The sequence below is a fragment of the Neolamprologus brichardi genome, chromosome 3 (genome assembly GCF_056152115.1).
Source record: "Neolamprologus brichardi isolate AB-2024 chromosome 3, ASM5615211v1, whole genome shotgun sequence".
NCBI classification, from domain to species: Eukaryota; Metazoa; Chordata; class Actinopteri; order Cichliformes; family Cichlidae; genus Neolamprologus; species Neolamprologus brichardi.
The window spans coordinates 31,164,578-31,183,802 of NC_142106.1; the positions used below are offsets into that span (position 1 = coordinate 31,164,578).

The 19,225-nt window shown below is 42.1% G+C and overlaps 3 protein-coding genes across 4 annotated transcripts in view; 1 reads left to right on the plus strand and 2 right to left on the minus strand.

Annotated features, from left to right (window-relative positions):
- Positions 1–279: 279 nt before the first annotated feature.
- aadat (aminoadipate aminotransferase) lies at positions 280–11,450 on the minus strand. Its single transcript, XM_087836458.1, has 14 exons — positions 11,153–11,450; positions 10,595–10,666; positions 8,990–9,158; positions 8,667–8,799; positions 8,389–8,463; positions 8,097–8,306; positions 7,838–7,903; positions 7,640–7,722; positions 5,473–5,569; positions 4,721–4,782; positions 4,553–4,617; positions 2,929–3,035; positions 1,692–1,793; positions 280–1,611 (listed from the first exon to the last, which is right to left on the minus strand). Exons 2-14 carry the CDS (start codon positions 10,659–10,661, stop codon positions 1,570–1,572), a joined length of 1,278 nt encoding a protein of 425 aa, XP_087692584.1. The 5' UTR covers positions 10,662–10,666; positions 11,153–11,450; the 3' UTR covers positions 280–1,569.
- ino80b (INO80 complex subunit B) lies at positions 11,339–16,450 on the plus strand. Its single transcript, XM_006805504.3, has 5 exons — positions 11,339–11,831; positions 14,167–14,347; positions 14,434–14,585; positions 15,252–15,424; positions 15,578–16,450. The coding sequence occupies exons 1-5, from the start codon at positions 11,792–11,794 to the stop codon at positions 16,040–16,042; spliced, it is 1,011 nt and encodes a 336-aa protein (XP_006805567.1). The 5' UTR covers positions 11,339–11,791; the 3' UTR covers positions 16,043–16,450.
- Positions 16,451–16,475: 25 nt separating this feature from the next.
- intu (inturned planar cell polarity protein) overlaps positions 16,476–19,225 on the minus strand; it is a 28,620-nt gene continuing 25,870 nt past the window's right edge. For both annotated transcript variants that reach the window (XM_035914233.2, XM_006805503.2), the window contains exons 14-17: positions 18,973–19,067; positions 18,696–18,885; positions 18,181–18,323; positions 16,476–17,056 (exon numbers count right to left, since the gene is read on the minus strand). In XM_035914233.2, the coding sequence (XP_035770126.2) occupies positions 16,945–17,056; positions 18,181–18,323; positions 18,696–18,885; positions 18,973–19,067 (540 nt within the window). In that variant the 3' untranslated portion in view covers positions 16,476–16,944. The remainder of the gene's footprint in view (positions 17,057–18,180; positions 18,324–18,695; positions 18,886–18,972; positions 19,068–19,225) is intronic.

A 19,225-nucleotide genomic window follows, 5' to 3' on the forward strand; every position in this document is an offset into this window, starting at 1 on the left:
AATGGGAAGGTTGGTGATTCAATCCCTCCACTTTGCATACCAAATATCCTTGGGCAAGATACTATCCTCAAGTTGCCATGGATGTGTGTGAATGTTAGCTAGAACAAGCGTAGAAAAAAGCACTGGTGTGAATGAGGCAAGTTTTCTAAAGCGCTTTGAGTGCTCAGAGTAGAAAAGCACTATGTAAGAACCACACCAATTACTTTGTAAAGTGAAATCAGATCAGTCCACCTGCAATATGATCTGATTTTATCATCTGCACCAACCCCTGAGCAGCAAACTACTCAAACAGACTCAAAAAAATACAACAAAATACAAAAGGTAAAAAGTCCTTACTTTATTTCACAGATGAGATAAAACCATGTTCTCATGCAGTAATGAGTTTGTGTAGCCATTGTTCATTATACAGCAGTAAGGCTGTGTCTGCCATGTTTGCCCTGGTTTGGGTCCCAGGGGTCAGAGTTTCTTTAGAGGGTTTTTAATGTGTTGGATATTCTGATCCTCTTACTTTGAGGTTGCTGCTGTGCTGAGGTTTCGATTCAGCTATGTGGTGCTTCAGGCCTTGCTGTATTCTACTTTCTTGGAGTTGAGTCCTTGCTTTTTTTTTTTAACGTGGTTTCAGTTCCTAGTTTTAGTTTATTTATGTTTAGTGTTTTCAGGGTTTCGTTTTCTGTTCCTCCCTCCACCTCCGCCTTCTCCGTTTCCCTTTGTATTATTTACTTGCTTGAATGTTTCAGCATGAAAGTGAACCACTTTCATAGTACAGAAAACTCAGGGCTAACCTTGAAGTTACCCAGATAAACCTAAATCCTGCTTTGTAGCAGAGGCCTCTGGTTTACTTTAAAATAATTATATCAAGAACTGTTAAGATGAAGCTCTCTGACTTCATGATGGACCAACCAGGTCTGATTCCTTGATGTTCCTGGTTCATTGTGCGTTCAGCTCCTTGAAGTATTTTTATTTTCTTTCCCAGAAAATAAGAGGACTTTAATTCTAACAAATGAGCCTGACTGCCCTTCTTGTTTTGAGGTTATCTGTCATTACTAAAGAAAGCCAAGACACATTAAATCTGTTCGTCCTTAAGCTTAAGAACAGAATACAAAAGATTTTAGATGATGGCACTAAGGCTGTGTCTGAAGTCCTGATAAATGTGCTCAGTTAAAGCTGATCATTTGTTCCTGCTCGCTAAGGAAGGGATCATTTTTCTTCTGGAAAATGATCTGTTTGTTAACATGAATTCATCCCAGAGATTATGACGTCTCTGTGATGGGTGATGGTTAGATTTGGAAAAACTAGATTTAGAAGAACTTCATTAAGCGTTTAGGGTGTGCTGTACCGATTTCTTGGTCTGCTAAACAAACTCTGAGCTGAGGAAGGCGGGCATCACTCAAATGATCAGATACCTTCTTCACCCGGTCAGCACACCTATAGTTTTTTTCTGTGTAGGTCCTGATTTGGGGCTTGTAACACTATAATTTTGACAGTCATAAGAACACACTATTAAATCTAAACTAAGCCCTTCAACCACATATTTAAAAAATCCTGCATCTGCTAAGGACGAATAAGCCATCACAAAGCCTCTTTGATGAGCGCAGAGAGTCTTTTCAAAGCCTGGTGGGGAAAGAAATACGAGATTAGATTGAGTTGTAGAGATTGTATGTGTTTATCTGGTTGTTTATCCATTTGTTTACCTCATCAATCTGCTCCGGTGTGCTGAGAGAAAAGGCCGCTCTGACGTAGGGGCAGGGCTCACTACTGTTGATCATGAACACACCTCCAGGAACTAGCAGGACCTGTAACACACATAAACATGTATCACCACAAACAATCTCAAAACCTCTTCCCACATCCAGTTTTTACACAGGGAATAAAACATATTACATATTGTCTTTTCCTACATTAACCCCAGCCAATCTGTGTCTTGAGCTAACATAAAGCCAGGCAGGTCACCAGATTTTACTCTAAATGATAAAAATTACAATCGTGTCCGCCTAAGTCCAGAAAATTAACGGACTTTGTACTGAATTATTGTATAGTATTGCGTTTGCTAATACCTCAACTAATAAAGCTTACATTAGCTTTCCAGCAGCTCACTGAGTAAAATGACAACTTTGTGATATATTTTAGTTTCTGCAGGCTTTTTGTTAGGATTTCAGGTACTGGTTACAAACTGTGTGCCAAATGTTTCCCTTTATGCCAGGTTGTGTCACCGTCGTATTTCTCTCTGTTTGGTAACCTTTAAAAAAAAAAAAGAATTTACTATTTGTGGCATTATTCATGTGAAGTGAGAGGAACACTAGGAATAACTTCCAGGATATCCTCCATGTTTGGTCAACATCCTGTCTTCTCTGTCTCTGATAACCAGCTTTCTCACCATGATATAGCGGTTTGGATTGGGTATAAATATTCTGGTATCTGTTTAGATCTCACAGGTTGTAAACTGTTCCCCGTGGCATTTATGACAGCACTGAAAGACTCATTTTAGATTCAGCTGCGCATTATTCCTCCTCTGTCCAATGACACAGTGGCGTTATTATCTGCTGTATGAAGGCTTTAAATGCTCAGGACTCAGAGGACACGAGCCTGCTGTGCAGAGGCCTTGGAAAATCCCAATTGTACCCACTCTTGTTCATACACAGCTAATTCAGTAGCATGGATTTACAGACACACTGTGTGTGAGTGTGTGTGTTTGTGAGGAGATGTTTTGCACCAAGGCCGATGCAGGTTTTGTGTCTCGGCAGAGTGTGGGATGGTGCTTGTAAAGCAGCCTTTGTGCAAATGTTTTCCCTCTCACGCGTGCGTACACACACACACACACACACACACACACACACACACACACACAAAGTGCCTCTGGGGTATCTGCTGTTCAATTGGCAGGTCTTAACCTGAAAAGAGAACAGCACCTGCATGTTTGTTCACACTGACCTCTTTCTCCAACGCCTTCTCCATGATCAGCTGCTGGGTATCAGCTATGCCTTTCAGTTTCATCCACAGGAACATGCCTGCTGATGGTGTGTGCCACTCTGCTACATCTGCACGCACACACACAAACAAAAGTGCCTGAGCATTTTTTCTGTGATTCACAATGCCTCTTTGGTCATACAGTCCTTTAAGTAGGCCAGACGGTCACTGGTTTAGCGGCTGCTGGTGCAGTGAGCCACAAACTCTCACTTAGATTCAGTGTCTTTGGTTCCTGAAAAGGCTACTGGGCAGAAAGTCCAAGAAAAGTGACTGAGGAAGATGAAGAAGGATGAGAGGAAGTGTCAAAAATCACTGATAGTTCACTACACCTTAGTTCTGGGTTTGTTAGTGAATCTGCCGCCAAATGATTGTAAGTAATTTTACAAAAATGACTGCTGTTAGATGACGGCACTATTGCCTTACAGCAAGAAGGTCCAGAGTTTGACTACACAGGCCGGCCGTGGCCTTCCTTTGTGGAGTTTGCATGTTTGTGTGTGTGTTCTCTGTAAGTAGTGGGGTTAGGTTAACTGGTGATTAAACTGCCTCTGAGTGTCAGTGGTGTCTGTTTCTCTGTGTTAGCCCTGTAACAGACTGGCAACCTGTCCAAAGTCTAATTGTAAGTAATCATAAGCTTTATGATGAATGTAAATAACTAACACTTTTATATGGGTGTGGCCCCACTACAGTACTTTTCCATTTATACAGCATGACCTTTTGGCTCCAGGCCGTTATGAATGAAGGTCAGAGCTGTCTGGATGCAGAGGTAAGTTTTCCTTTTTCCATTAATGGGGATATAATAAATATTAAATATGTTTAATCCATTTCCTTCCTGAGAAACCAACTGTAAACCAGACATTTTCCTAATAATTTGAAACACACTCAAATTTGGAAACACCAGTTAACGTAACGAGTTGGTGTTTGGACTGTGGGAGGAAGCTGGAGTACCCAGAAAGACCCACACAGGCACAGGAAGAACATACAAACTGTACACAGAAAGGGCCTCAGCACACTCAAATAATCTTGGTCATTGCTTAATAGTGTTGCTCTTCTTCAGAAAACTATACAGGAACCTTAAAACGGAGTATGCTGACAACAGATTTCACCTTCAGCCTCAGTGGGTGTGAGCCTTCCACCTTAGCTCCCATCAATGATCTAAATTTATGTTTGCAAGCACAGACTGTATATAAAGGATGACTGTTGCTTCCAGCAGGAGGCGACACCTCTGGATGCAAAGAGAAAATTACCCTATTGGTAACTTGACCTCATTAAATGCTTACCTGCTGACTTTATGGTTCAACCACTAGTTTATTAACATACCTAATACAGCATGGAACAATTTAAAGTGAACTAGAATATAAAGCATGGTAGCCTTCACGGCTTGGCCATGTTTAAAAGCCGTTACTGTTTGACTATCAGATCCACTCATGTCAGTCTGGAGTGTTCACACATCAAAGCTGATCTGACTGTGGCTACATCACCTGTTATATAGAGTCTATGAGTCCAGCTTAAAGGAAACATGAAGTAAAGTGAACAGGTCACTGCTTGTTTACATGTGGATACTTTGGGCTTCATCTGTGAGTGCACAAACCTTTGAGCCATTTGTCTGCAGAGCTGATCATGGCATCTCGCTGTTTCCTGTAAAACTCAATCACCCTGCAAGAGGAAAGAAAGAAACTGTTTGATTTACTGTTGGAAACGTAACTGGATCCAAGTCAGTTTTTAACAAGTCAAACTGGTCAGACAAGAAGTGACATACCCGTCTATGTGCTGGAGGAAACCCTCCTGTCCCCAGCTGTGCAACAACTGAGACACCATGAGCTGAAGGAAAGCAGGGCACTCTGATTATATATTGGCATCACTCCAAATCATTTGACTGTAAAATGACTCTACAGCAGATAATAAAACTGCATATTAGTAGTTTAATGAGTTGAAGAGGCACGCTTTCCTCCTTCTCACACGGGGTTTTTATGTGTGTGTTCTGGCCTGAGCTGTTTGCATTTTAAATCTTTCATGCATTAATAACATTTCTGGTTTAGATTAGATGAATATGCAGAGGTGAGGATTAAATAAGAGGTTGGAGGCAGATCTTTTGGAAGTCCTCATTAATCCTCTCCTCCTTCTTTCTGAGTAAAATCTCCTCTGCTGCTTCTGCTAGTTCAGACACGCAATAAATTCTTTTTCAGCTTTGAATGTAGCGTGACAGCAGCACACCACTCATCCTCGCCTGGTTTGAGTTTATGTCTGTGCAAATCAGGCATGCCTGGTGGGTGGGAACTTAATCTGGCAGAGTATAAAAGTCAGTAATGACTCTGCTCACAAATATGCTTCATTGCTAGCACACTGCGTACAGACACTGCACAACTGTGCTGCCCTGCTCTGTGTTTACTGCTGCTTTATGTGATGGCATACTGTCACTATCAACAGCACTTCACGCTGAAAGATTTCTTTTAGTCCATTCAGGGTGAATACGATGAGATTCTGGGTGGTGTTAAGTGGGAGATTTCTCACCTGTGTGAAGGTGCTTGTGTGCATCGTCGAAGCCTGGATGTGCAGCACCACCCGGTCTACGAGCGGTTTGGGGCCGGTCACGAAACCTATCCTCAGCCTGAAGCAACAACACAACCAGCTGAATAATTCAAGTCAGAAACACTCACAGTACATAAAACCTGGAGTCAAATATTAACTTCACTCTTAAACCTAAGACGTAAACACTCTCCGTGACCGGATCCTGTTTTAACAGACTGTGTTTCGCAATGTGACTTCACTGAAACTGAGGAACTGAAGCCTGGATAAGCAATGCTGGAAACACACATTACTGTGCAGATAAAGGCTGGGGTGCCATATTTACATTTTGTGTCCATGAGGATGTTGCTTGATAAACGAGTGTCTGTACTACGTCACTTGGCTGGAAGCCTCTGAATGTGTCGACAACATAAGTCAGTAAACCCTGCTTGAACCCCTTTAGAAATAGCTACACACTATACTACTGTAGTCTTTATAATTCCCTACAATTCACCTCACTACTACGATTGTTTAAAAAACTGCATTTGTTGTTTTTTATTTGTGGTTAAAGTGTAAAAGTTATTCCATGCGTTACCTTTGGCTGCTCCCTTAGTCACAAGGCAGTCACCACAGCAGGTAGCGCTCTGTTTGATTTGGCAGATTTTTATGCCTGATGACACAAAAGGGATTCGTGTCTCCTCCCGGAAACAAACCGGGGAACTTTTGCTTGTTAGGTGAATATGTAAAAAACTATGGAGCCACTCTCCAAAGCCATCACATCATGTAGTTAAAAACATAAATAAATAAATAACTGGAGGGATTTTTCTAGATAAACTTCAAGCGAGTGAGTGAGCCATATATTTTTATGTGGCACTGTGATATATTTTATTTAGGAGTTTATTTTTGAGCATTTTTACCTAAACTGAAAATGGCTGAGAGCAGACTCGAACCTGGACCCCTGCAGTGACCCTCTAGCACAGGGGTGTCAAACTCAAATACACAGTGGGCCAAAATTCAAAACTGGAACAAAGTCGCGGGCTAACGTTAATATTTATTGAAATATATTTATTCCTCCAGATATAAGAATGAATCTTTTCTTATGGACTCAAACACGTTTTGCTGAAAAACTGAATATGGAACAAGCAAAGCTTAATACTAAACAATATATATATTAGCTGTATAATACCAGTAGGCCAGCTCTAATAGTAATTTGGGATGGCTTCGCGGGCCAAATGTAATTAGGCTGTGGGCCAAATTTGGCCCGCGGGCCAGAGTTTGACACCTATGCTTTAGCACATGGGCTGCCTTCTAGACCTGTATGCTACATCAGTGTCTGATCTTTGAGGTACTTTGACTCATAAAAATGTTTCCTGACATTTTTTCCCCCCCAATCTATTACTCCTACAGCTTTTCACGGGTCCAGTGATGTGGCAAGAATACCAATAGAGTAACACATGACACTGGAAACATGTTATTTTAACATTAATAGTACTGATTTTCCACTTTTACCATTAAATACAATTTTTTTTTTACTGTGAACTGCAGCTAACACAACAAGATTACAAGGTATCCTGAGGTGTGTGCAGTTTGACAACTGAGCAGCTGGAGCTCAGACACAGGCCACGGACAAACTTGTTGCTTTCAGGCATATTTGGACAACATTTGTTGCCTGAAATACTTTCTCCCTGTTACTGATCTCTGTGTACATGAACAGTTGGTGGCCTTCAGAGGCAGGTGGTGTTTCAGTCTCTTAAAAAAAATCAGCCAAGTATGGCATAAAGATCTGATGAAAAAATGTGATGCCAGAACCACAAATAAGTACATTAGAACATGATTTAACATTTCTGCCATAGACAAAAGGGAACGCTACAGTTGTGATAAACACATATTCAGCCATTTAAACAAACTATTCCTGCATAACATATTACAGGTCATACATCACCCTATTCTGTCATTTTAGTCGCTAAAATAGTTTGTTTACTTGAGGGCTGACCCAAATATTTGTGTTCCTGAAGGATGCTGACGTTTTCATTCCTACAAACATGTAAAAGTAATTTATGTGTCAGGTTCATAGTCGCTAGGGCAAATCAAGAAATGGGAACATCAGTTCCACATGTACTGGGAGTAAAACAAATCCACCCACCTAAACGGTCACAAAGGTTGCGAAACTCACCCTGAAGACAGAATTTTGGAGAAGGAGTCGGTCCTGATGATCCTCCCATCAACATCCATGGAAAGAAACGTGGGAGCCCACGGCTGCCACACAAGTAAACATGACATGAATTAAATGTGACCTTTATTCATTATTAATGAAGGTCAGATTAACAGGCTGCCGTTTGTCATTTAAAAATAAAATCTCTTGTCTTTGCACCTTTTCAAACTGTAGGAAATAGTAGGGGTCATCCTCGATGATGAGCATGTCGTACTGCCTGGCCAGCTATTAAAGAGAAGAGAGGTTTAAATAAAAAACAACAGAGTGAATCTGCAGGGAAAGCAGCTTTACAACAAGCTGTAATTAGCAGAGTGCACGCTTCACTGGTTTGCTTTGTACAACCGTGACTCAAGAGAGTCAAAATCTGCAGCGTGTGCATGTATTTATCTCACTGAGTATGACTTTGGTGAGGACTTACCTCATACACTTCCTTCTTCCTCTCTGCTGTCATGGAGGCCCCGGTGGGGTTTCCTCCATTAGGGATAGTGTAGAGGATTTTGGGAGCGGTGCTTCCGGGCTTGTGGACCTCTGACGGATCCCACCGGGACAGGACTTCCTTCAGGGCTGCAGGTATCATGCCATGCTGATCGCTGGGAACGTTTATCAAGTTGCAGCCGAGAGGATGGAGCTGCACAGGAAATGAGAGCGTCAGGTGGTCGCAGTGCTTCGTGTCACAATGTTTGTGTTGTGCAGAAGAAAAATGCTCTTACTGCTGCGAGCGTGCCCGAATACGTGGGCGCATCCAGAAGAACATTGTCTCCGGGGTTGACCAACATCTCAAACACCTGCACCAAAACCAGCAAACACACGAGGTTAAGACACAGGCTGTGAATGTTTTCCTTGACATGAAAAACTGCTATAATAAATAAAACTATATTAAAATATAGAGATTCTTACTTTAAAGCTATAGCTTAAGGGTTTCAGTGGGTCTAAGCTGTTCAGCTGATGTCAGATGGACAGGTAAATCTACAGGTGGTGGTGTCAGTACCTTGCAGAGCCCCTCCTGGCTCCCCGTCGTCACACACATCTCCATCTGCCCGCTCTCAGGGCTGTAGCTAGCAGTCGGCGGGTTGTGGAGGTTCTTCTGCAGGTTTTTCATCCATGTCAGCAGCTCAGGTATTCTACGCATTGAGGAGAAATCAGGTGTTTCCAAGACAAATCTATTTTCATAAAATAGTAATCTGTTTTATTTTCACATAAATACTGCACATGTCTGCATGAGCGTCTGTCTTAATCCTCTATTCCAAACTGAAATGCTGTTCTGAAGACTGTCACAAAGCAGTGACCGATTCTGTCGTCTGGATTTCTCACCCATTAGAGGCGGAGTACTGCAGAGCTCTCTTCATCGCCACCTCATCGAAGGTGACTGTCTGCCCGTTCTTCACCGTGATGGACGCTGACTGGAAGGGGAAGGTGTTGGGGTTAGGAGCTCCTCCGGCCAAAGAAATCAGCGATGGAGGTGACCGCTGCTGCAGCTCAGCTTCATATGGGATCATAGAGAGAAGATGATGAGAAAACCTTCAGCTCAGCCTCCTGTCTTTTATTCAGTTCCACCGTCTCACCAAACCATACATCACAGCATCACTACCATCTTGTAAACCTTCCCTTTTACTCTTGCTGCTATCTTTCTGTCACAAACCACCCCTGATATTCGTCTCCACCCGCTCCAACCTGCCTGCACTCTCCTCTTTACTTCTCGTGTGCTGTCTGTTGCTTTGCATGGATGACTCCAGGTGTTTAAACTCATCCACGATCACTACTTCTACTCTTTGCTGTTATACTGGTCTCCCTCTCATTTACACACATGTATTCTGCCTTGTTTCTCCTGACCTTAATTTCTCGTTTCTTCAGTGCATATCTCCACCTCTGCAGGCTCTCTATCAACCTGCTCCACACTCTCACTACAGATCAGTGTCATCTGCAAACATCAAAGCCCACACAGATTCCTGCCTGACCTCATCTGTCAGCCTGTTCATCACCACTGCAAGCAAGAAGGGGCTCAGAGTGAATCCCTGATGTAACCCCACCACCATCTTGAACTCCCCCGTCACTCCTACTGCACACCTCATCACTGTCTCACTCTCCTCATGCATTTCCTGCACCATCTCACATACATCTTTGCCACTCCTGACTTCCAGATGCAGTGTCACAGTTTCTCATTTTGCACCCCATCAATTTAGAGTCACCAGTTGGTCTAAAATGCATGCTTAATTCTGATTGTGCCCACACAGGAAGAGAGAGAACATACAAACTGCACACAGAAAGGTCCCAGCTTATAGTCACATCACCACCCAGGCTTACAAATGTTTAGTTGTAACAGAAATATTTGTATATAACAGAAAAAGTTTAAAAAAAAAAACTGAAATTGTCTTCTGCTTGCTTTTTCTTCTGTTCTATTATTTCAGCTGGTCTTCTCACCTAATCTGTCATGTGCAATGAAACAGGGCAGATTTGGGATGTGCCTTTGACGTTTTTTTTTAACCATATAAACTAAATAAAACTGGTATTTTAATGTGTTCTGTTCATTTCATCTATTTCCAGTGGAGCAAATAGAGATGGCATGGAAAAATATGAAGCTTGCGGTTAGAAAGATCACTGATGTAATTGATCATTTTTGTTGTAGTTAAATAAAAAGCACAACAGACAGGAAAAACTGAAAAAAAACTCAGAAGACTTGCTGTTTTTTGCAAATTCTCACACAGACATAACTCACACGAAAAAGAGGTAAACACCAAACACGGGTGCTACCAGTGACATCATAGGCTCTATTCTACATTAGCTACAGAGCCTTAAAGTGATTAGGAACACTCTTCTTTTTTTTTTTTACCATTTTGTGTCAACCTGGCTACTGTAATAGGTGCATTAGTCTTGTTGTACAACCGGACACGAGTGTATTAATCAATGAAAAGTACTCACTCAGCATCCTGATGGGGGAAGGCTTTCTCGCTGCACTGACAGCTGTCAGAAACCGAGCGTAATTCATGTTTCCTGTCAAATTACAAGGTGAAAAATATCAGCTGCCTCCCCTCACACAGCGGGGTTATCTGCCCATTAAGCTTACACCTCCTTCCACAGGCTTTCAGTGAAGCATTTACGCTGTTTCTCTAAGTTAATCTGTAACTGTAGCTCTTAACTGAGCCAGCGGTTATGGTAGAAATGTGCTACCTTTTTTGGTATGTAACGTAAAAACAGATTCATATCTATCTATCTATCTATCTATCTATCTATCTATCTATCTATACAAACACACACACACACACACACACACACACATATATATATATATATATATATATATATATATATATATATAACTAGATATAAACCCGAAACAGCTATAAGTTGAGCTAACACGGACACACACACTATGGGAGGCTACAGTAAACACAGGACTAAACATATCATAGGTGTAAACAATTATTTTAACTGTAGTTATGACATTAGCGCTACCACACACTCTGCAGTGTAACTGACCTTGCGCGTGTGGCAGAATCGACGCGGGGGCTTCTGGTCAGTGTATTTCTAGATGCGTGGCGACTTTCTGTGGTGGTTAGCGTCGGTGACCGCTTCTTGAACTACATTACCCGAGATGTACTACAAATAAAAATATTAACGCCTGCCTGCTTACTGGGCAGAAATGTCTGGATTTTCTGTTGTCCGAGTCTGTGTCACAAAGCGTTAGAAATTATTTCACGTTAAAGAAAATATCGGCTTCTCGGTGCGAAGCCTGAACGAGACGTTGTGCAGCAGTTTCTGGTGAATGTTTATTCCTCTGGTCCCCGCTAGGGTGCAGTGAAGCGCGGGAAAGCGGAAACAGCAGGAAAACGACGAAGAAGCGGAACTTCCGTGTTGTTCAACATGGAGTGAGAAAATGTAGCTTATTTTCGCTTAGTTAATATCTAAAATGAGTTAGTTAATGTTTTGTGTAGCGTTTCTTCTCCAAAGTTTATTGGTAATTCGTTTTTTATCATTATTTTGAGCCTTTTGACTATATTAGCAGTTGTTTGATGCTAGCAGAGGAGGCTGAATGAGGCCGCTCAGTGTTTAAGCTTTAATGTTTGTTTACCGTGAGGTTTCTGCTGCTATGTAAGCTGCTTTTGTTTCGTCGTTTCAATGGGAAAAAGGAAAGACATGATTCACCCCAGATTTCTCGGTGAGTATTTGAGAAAGCTTATACTGTTGCAGTCGCACGTTTTCGTATATTCTTTCCTTGTGCTTAAAGTCTCCCGTTTGTCTGCTTAAAACCACAACCTCCAAAAAGCTGATTAAACATATCCATAAAACAAAACAAAACATCGGCGCATCTAAACCAGGAGTGACCTCTTGGAATATCCCACCCTCATATAAAGCTTAACGTGGGCCTTTTGTAGTGGCTGGCCTCCGTTTTAAGCAGTAAATGGAAGCTGTGTGTGTTGATAGTTTGGGGGGATAACAAAGAGGAAGTTTGGCTGATATTTTGAAATGCATCTTAAACAAATGTTTATAGGAGAAACCTCCTCCAAGTTGGGACAAAACATGTCCCTTCACAGTTTACTTTGATTTAAAGAGTTTCTTACAGCAGTAGAAAAGGTATTTTCGTTGTTTGTTTGTTTTTTTAATCTGCCAGCATTCAGACTGTGGGTCAGTTGTGAGCCCAACAACACATAAACTACACATAACAAATGTTGGATAAAGCTTTTTATGTGACTTAAAGGAAAAATACTGGTGCATATGTCAGAATATTGGCTTTTCAAATCCTCAGGTATTGGTATCACTCCCAAAAGGTTGATTCTGTTCATCTGGACGTAGCGTTTTTCAGTGGGAGAAAAGTTTCGTCATTCATCCAACTGTGACTTCTTCAGTCTTAGCTGACTGACGGTTTCCCCAGCCTTATAAACAGTACCTTTTAACAATGACTGAAACTAGCACCACTGAATGAACAATGGACTGTGAGGTCAGTTTCTTCATTAATGTGCAAATTGTGATGACCATTGATCAACAACCTCTGATCAAAGACCACTGATCATTCACAGAGAGTTGGGGAATGGCTGCAATCACAGCATTGTAAGATGGTGAAAGATGTACCCTTAGGCCCTGAGGAGGTTCTTTCCCTTTTCACATAAATGGCCTCCTTGACTCTGCCCTCAAACCAGCGTTCCTCCCTGTCCAGGATGTGTACATCCTCATTATTGAAAGGGTGTCCAGTGGTGTAGTCTGCAGAGTATCAGTGTCAATGATTTGGAGACGGTGGCACTGACAAAAAGACAGGTGGTTGAGCTGGAGATGTTAAGATTTTCAAAAATAGAAATGAATGTAACAGAGGGACAACTCAGGCCAAGCAGAAAGGGAGAGAGGCAAAGATGAGATGGTGTGGCTATGTACAGAAGAGGCATAGTGGATATACTGGACAAAGGAGAGATGGAGCTTCCAGGCAGGAGGGGAAGACCGCAAAGCAGGTTCATGGATGTAGTGATGGACATGGTGTGACAGAGGAGGATGATAGGAATACATATAGGCAGATTATCTGCTTCAGTGACCTCTGTAGGAGCGGCCACTCTATTAAAAATGACAAACTAGAATGAAATATTTTTTTGCCGAATGTATTTAAAAAAAAAAAAAAAGGTAAAATCATAATGTTTTTACTCTGAGCTGATTCATTTGTAATTTTATTGTTATAGGGTTCAAATCGAGTCTGTTTATTAGGCCTTTTAAAAGGCAGCCATCACTGACCAAAGTGATGTAATTAATGTAAGTAAGTAATTAAAATTTTACGTGGTTTTTAAAAGAACACACAAATAAAACAAAAATAATCAGAACTGAGACTGGTTTAAAAACCCGAGAATAGAAAGGGATTTGTTTGTTTGTTTGCTTTTTAATGAGGTCAGGTCTTAGGTTGGTGTTTCCAATGCAGGTTATTTTACTTGTGTCACATTATTCCTTTGTTAAATACATGTTGGTATAGGTTGTGATGGAAAGCTGAGAGACTTGGAAACAGTTATTTCTTGTAATGAGTTTCTTTGTTTACCTGACCCAAAGGGGGATATAAATGACATAACTAGATCCAAACATGTGGATTGTTTATATTAAAACCAACTTGGAGTTCTGATTCTTGACCTTTGATTTCTGGTTCAATTCTGTAGAAAACAAATTAGAAAAATTGTCTGGCTCTGTGAATGGGAATTTGATAAGCAGAAGATGAATGGATGTGGATCTAAACATTTTATTTGAAAAGAAATCATTTTGCGTTTTAGCTCATCAAGCTGATGGACCACTGCCCTTACGCTGTGGCGAGGTGTCTGTTCTTCCACAGTTCTCCTCCTACAGATTTGATCAGAATTTAATCAAACTTGCACATAGTGATTGTCTAATCATTGGGTCTTAACCTAAACTGTGCTCAATTAGCCATTTAAAAGTTCTAAATTGTGAACTGTGATGTACCATGAGCTGGATGAGCAACTAAGTCACTGACGGTCTTTGTATTAATCTGTGCTTTGTCCCGTCCTCTGCAGGTGAAGGTGGCTCCAGCCTGCACAGCGCTCACAAGCGGAAACACAAAAAACACAAGAAGCACAAGAAGAAGCACCACAGCTTCCCCGAGGTGCCGGAGCCTGAGCCTGTAGTGGTGCCTCGGCCTCCGCCGCAGCTCCGACTGAAGATCAAACTGGGAGGACAGACGCTGGGAACCAAGAGGTGAGACGTTTGAGCCAGATTTCAGTATCGATAACTGTTCATGAATCAGTTTGATCAGTCAGTTAAAAGGACATTGTGCTCTCCAGTGTTCCCACTTTCACAGTCCATCCTGGTGTGGCTCGTCCACCCTCACCTTTAATGATCATTGACAACAACGTTGATGACGACGATGATGACGATGATGAAGATGATGATGACGAGCCCTCTGTTCCTTTGGAGCAGTATCGAGCCTGGCTCGGTGAGTAAGCAAAACAAGTGGACTCAATTCTAATATAGGAGGAGGGATGACCTCAGCTTGATCGGGACTGTTGACACTTCATGGATGAAACCATGAAGGAAGTCATATTTGAAAGAAATGATTACTAGTTCCCGCTGTTTAGTTTCAAGTTTCTGCCAACCTCCTGAGATCTAAGCTCGTGTAAAAACTTTGTTGCATACTTTAAAAAAAAACCTGGTTTTGTTTTTTTGTTTTTTTTCTGGCAGTTTTGTTGGTTTTTTCTGCATGTGTTTGTCACACGTCTTTGACATAGAATTTTTATGTTGGAAATGGTTCCTTTGCCAAAGATTAAAACATTTGTGCTGTTTGTTGCCAGATATTTTCTTATTCCCAAATACTTACTGCTTTTGTCTAATCTGGTTGTGAACTGAATATTTTTTTATCACCTGGACAACATCCTCTGATATTTACAAACCAGTTTATAAACTGTGATTTGAAAGAAATATTCCACACATTAATAAGTATAATCTGCCTGCATCCCTACATGACTCCAACTTCAGAGCTGAAACAAAACAGTGATGTCTGAGAATTTGCTGATGGTACAGAATAGCACAACAGAGCTTGATCTTGATTTTATTTTAGCCTTGCAATAAAGACTGTCTGTGTATCTTGATTCTTTTGTACCAGATGAAGACAGCAACCTGGCCACATCCCCTCTGCCAGATATGGACTCAGATTCCATGCTGGGCGGGCCCGTGGACGAGGAGGAGCGGTGGCTGGACGCTCTGGAGAAAGGAGAGCTTGATGACAACGGAGAGCTGAAGAAGGAGATCGATGAGTCTCTGCTCACTGCCAGACAGGTGAGAAGCAGCTGTCAGTGTTGTGGAGAAAATTTTCACCTGTGCCTGACTTTAATATGAGAGGTCTTCCAGCATTTGAAATCAAGGGTAAACCTTTGTTTTTTTTTAAAGTAGCTTAAAACATGTATTTTTTTCCTTGTCTCTCCCCCTCAGAAAGCTCTGCTACACAAGCAGCAGAGTCAGCCTCTCCTGGAGCTCCCCATGGGCTACAAGGAGAAAGAGATGACCGCTGAGATGATGCAGAAGCGGGAGGAGCGTGCCCGAAAGAGACGCCTGCAGGCCGCCAAGAAGGCAGAAGAGAACAAGAACCAGACGATAGAGAGACTCACGAAAACCAGCAAGGCCAAAATCAAAAGCATGAAGGAGAAGAAGTCCAAGCAGAGCCAGTGCCCCATGGTTCGGTACAGCGATTCTGTCCAGGGAATGGCCATCTCCTTCCCAGCAGGGGTCCCCGCTCCTATTCCGGCACCTCCCTGCCCTCCTCCTCCAGCCCCATTGAACTGTGGAGTGAGTGGGTGCACAAACCTCAAGAAGTACTCGTGCTCAAAGACCGGAGTTGCTCTCTGTAGCCTCGAGTGCTACAAGAGGAACCTCCTGCTCGTGCAGAGCGCAGCGTGAACCCCAGACAGTTGAGTTTATGCCACCCTGGGATGTGACGATGGCGAGTATTCATGCTCGTGTATTTACGTTAACAGGACACTGGTGACCGTGCAGTGGTAGGAAGGTGATTTTGGACTTTCCTGTCCAGTGTGAGGAGACTGTATATCAACATGCTTTTTTCATGTGTCATGATAATGATTCTCTGTGGAGCTGCTCGTCCAATTATGTACAATTTTTTAAAAAAAAAAAGATCAATCTGTGTACAAATCAAATATTCAGTATTTATGATTTGTAGAACATCGTAATTTTTGGTGCAGATAAAGTGCATCTTTTTTGTTTCTGAGTTTTGAGAGAGTAGCTGTTTCCACTTTTCTTTGTTAATAATGTGAAAAAACAAATTGGTCTGGAAGCAATAAAATAATAATAATTTTCATTTTTAATGTTCATTCATTAATGTAACAAATGAGTCAATTTCCTTACAAAACTGTACAAAGTTTAAATTAAGCAACTGAAAGGCATTTTTACTTCACTGTAAACTGTGAAAACATCACTACACCCCTGTGTGCTGTGTCCGCGTGGAGATGTACGCTGCTGCTGTTGCAGGAAGGTCTTGCATGAGTTTCTGCACTATGGCGTCATAAGGTATTCCCTGATTGACTTGAGTGGATTTTCATGTGCACATAAAAAATGTGTCTATGGTCTTTTATATGTGCAATAAGGCACAAAATAGCAGTCGGCCTAATATCACTGTTGAAAAAAAATGTAAAAAGGCTCCCTACATTTATGCTTGCGTGCTTCGACAAGCGTCACAAGTTGAATTATCTTCCTGAGGATGTTACGGATGCTTCACTGGTAAACGAAGTCTGAAAGTTTCTGTTCATCACTGCCGCTGATCTGGTGCAGAAGAGGATAGCGACAGGTCACAAAGCCAAACCAAAGGAGAGTCTGAAGGCCATTTCCACGGGAACCTCGGGCACAGAGTCATGGAAGCACACGTAGAACTCCTGAGGAACGGGCTCCAGCAGCATGCGTCTGAAAGCCGAAGGAAGGAGACTGAGGTGAGAAATTCAATTTACTTAATTTATATAGTGCCGAATCGTAACAGCAGTCACCTCAAAGACTAGTCTAAGTTAAAGACCGTACAATAATAGAGAGAAACAATCATATGACCCCCTATGAGCAAGCACTTGGTGACAGTGAGAAGGAAAAACTCCATCAGAACCAGCCATCTGCTCTAACCAGTTGGAGGTGAGGGGAGGAAGACGGAGGAAAAAAAACAAAGATAGCCAGATATGATTAAATGCAGAGTATAAACGCAGTGAGTGAAGAAGACACAATGCATCATGGGAATCCCCCAGCAGCCTACACGTATTACAGCATAACTAAGGGAGGATTCAGGGTCACCTGGTCCAGCCCTAACTATATGCTTTACCAAAACTGAAAGTTTTAAGCCTAATCTTAAAAGCAGAGAGCCAAGTGCTCTAATGGGGTGATACTGTACTGTAAGGTCTTTAAAACAAGGTGGGCCATTATTATTCAAAACCTTGTATGTGAGGAGACAATATATGATATATATAGTGTATGTGAGAATGAGGCGGGGGCACATTTACAAAAAGCCTTGGATAGAAACAAGAAACGTTAAAATTCATGTTATGAATCGACAAAGGAGCTCAGTTAATTCATTCTAAATTGTTCCCCTGTGACCCTTCCTTACAAATCCTGTTTTAACTCCATCTCTAATCTGCCTGCCCCTCTCCTCTTTGACTTACTGAGACTGGGAGTTTTTCCAGGATAAACACAAAGTTCCAATATGAAGAGTTCCCCGTCTCCTCCCCGTGTTTCACTGAACACACTGCACAATGCTTCGTATTCATTTCAGCCATTAAACAGCAGACTGAGAAAACAGAGTTACTGGAAGTCTCCCTGAATAGGACCGAGACCAGCTTTATCCTCCAGTAATATTATTTACTAAAGCTCTGAATCAGGTTTGGCTGCTCGATCATTCAGGTGAAGACAGAAAGTTGAACGGTTGCAGTCCCCAGATGAGGACTCAACCTGGGCACACTTCATTGCTCCAGCTGCCGCCTGAATAATCTGAACATGTAAACCTGTGCGGTTAAAAAAGCAAATAAGTGGATAAGTGGAAGCTGACGTACCCAATGACCCAGTAAGTCATGGTGGGAGCAGGTTTCTTCTGGTCGGTCCAGTTCTCGGGTTTACACTGAAACAGAACCCCGTGTTCTTTGACGGGACCCAGACCCCAGCCGCGGCCCTGCGGCCTGTCTGCTGCACGGCGGCTCTACGGGAAACAAAATCACACCAACAATCACCTGATTCATTCAACACATTAATGCGCAGAATACAGAAGACGCCCGCTGAGCCCTGCAGGAAACAGGTTTCCTTTAACCACAGTGGAAACTTGTGTTTTCACACCTTAGTCTCTCCATGCTGGGTAAAGAAGTCCTGACCAAAAAGTTACTGTTGAGGGAAATATGAGTCTGTAGCCTCCGTTAATGTGTAAGATCAGGAAAATCTGCTGTATTCATGATGGTCCTGATGTGTTTGTCTATGAAATAAATCACAGCTAACCCTTTTTATTGTCAGCGGCAGAAACAAGCTTCCACACAATTCTGGAAACCTCACACTTAACGGAAACACCTTTCTGTCTCACCCTGGCTGGCAGACTCTGCTGGAAGGCGGCTCGTATGGAGAGGCAGCAGTGGTGGAAGTTGCGAATGAGCTGTGGGTGAATGGAGCCGCTCAGCTGAGCCACCTCTCTGTGAGTGGGAGCGATGAAGATTCCCTGCACGGTTTCCATCAGGACGTAGTGGAACAAGGTGTTCTCTGCACCCGATGTTAGTCTGTGGCAAACACAGGACCTCAGGTCAAACTGAAAAGAGATCGTTTTTATCTGGTTAGTAAAAGTAACCGGATAACCGGTCACTTACTTCATGGTGTTGTACATCTCCTCTGTTTCTCTCTCAGTCAGGGTCTTCTTCAGGGTGCCCAGATAAAAAGGGTTTGGGTGCTTCATCCTGGGTATCTGATAAAAACATATAAAGTGTATCAAAATGTCAAAGTTAAATAAAATCTGCTTTTAATTGGCTTGTAGACAAAAAAATATTTAAGCCACTCTCACTTCACCTATTTAAAAAGAAATTCTATTAGTGTGCTTTTAATTTTTTTAAGTTTTATGCAGTC

Coding starts and splice junctions, on each gene's coding strand:
- ino80b (XM_006805504.3), top strand. CDS start 11,792: ATGGGAAAAAGGAAAGACATGATTCACCCCAGATTTCTCG. Junction 14,586..15,251: donor GCAGTATCGAGCCTGGCTCG/GTGAGTAAGCAA, acceptor CTTTTGTACCAG/ATGAAGACAGCAACCTGGCC. Junction 15,425..15,577: donor CTCTGCTCACTGCCAGACAG/GTGAGAAGCAGC, acceptor TCTCCCCCTCAG/AAAGCTCTGCTACACAAGCA.
- aadat (XM_087836458.1), bottom strand. CDS start 10,661: ATGAATTACGCTCGGTTTCTGACAGCTGTCAGTGCAGCGAGAAAGCCT. Junction 7,723..7,837: donor ATTTCCTACAGTTTGAAAAG/GTGCAAAGACAA, acceptor CTTGTGTGGCAG/CCGTGGGCTCCCACGTTTCT. Junction 4,618..4,720: donor TTCCTCCAGCACATAGACGG/GTATGTCACTTC, acceptor TTCCTCTTGCAG/GGTGATTGAGTTTTACAGGA.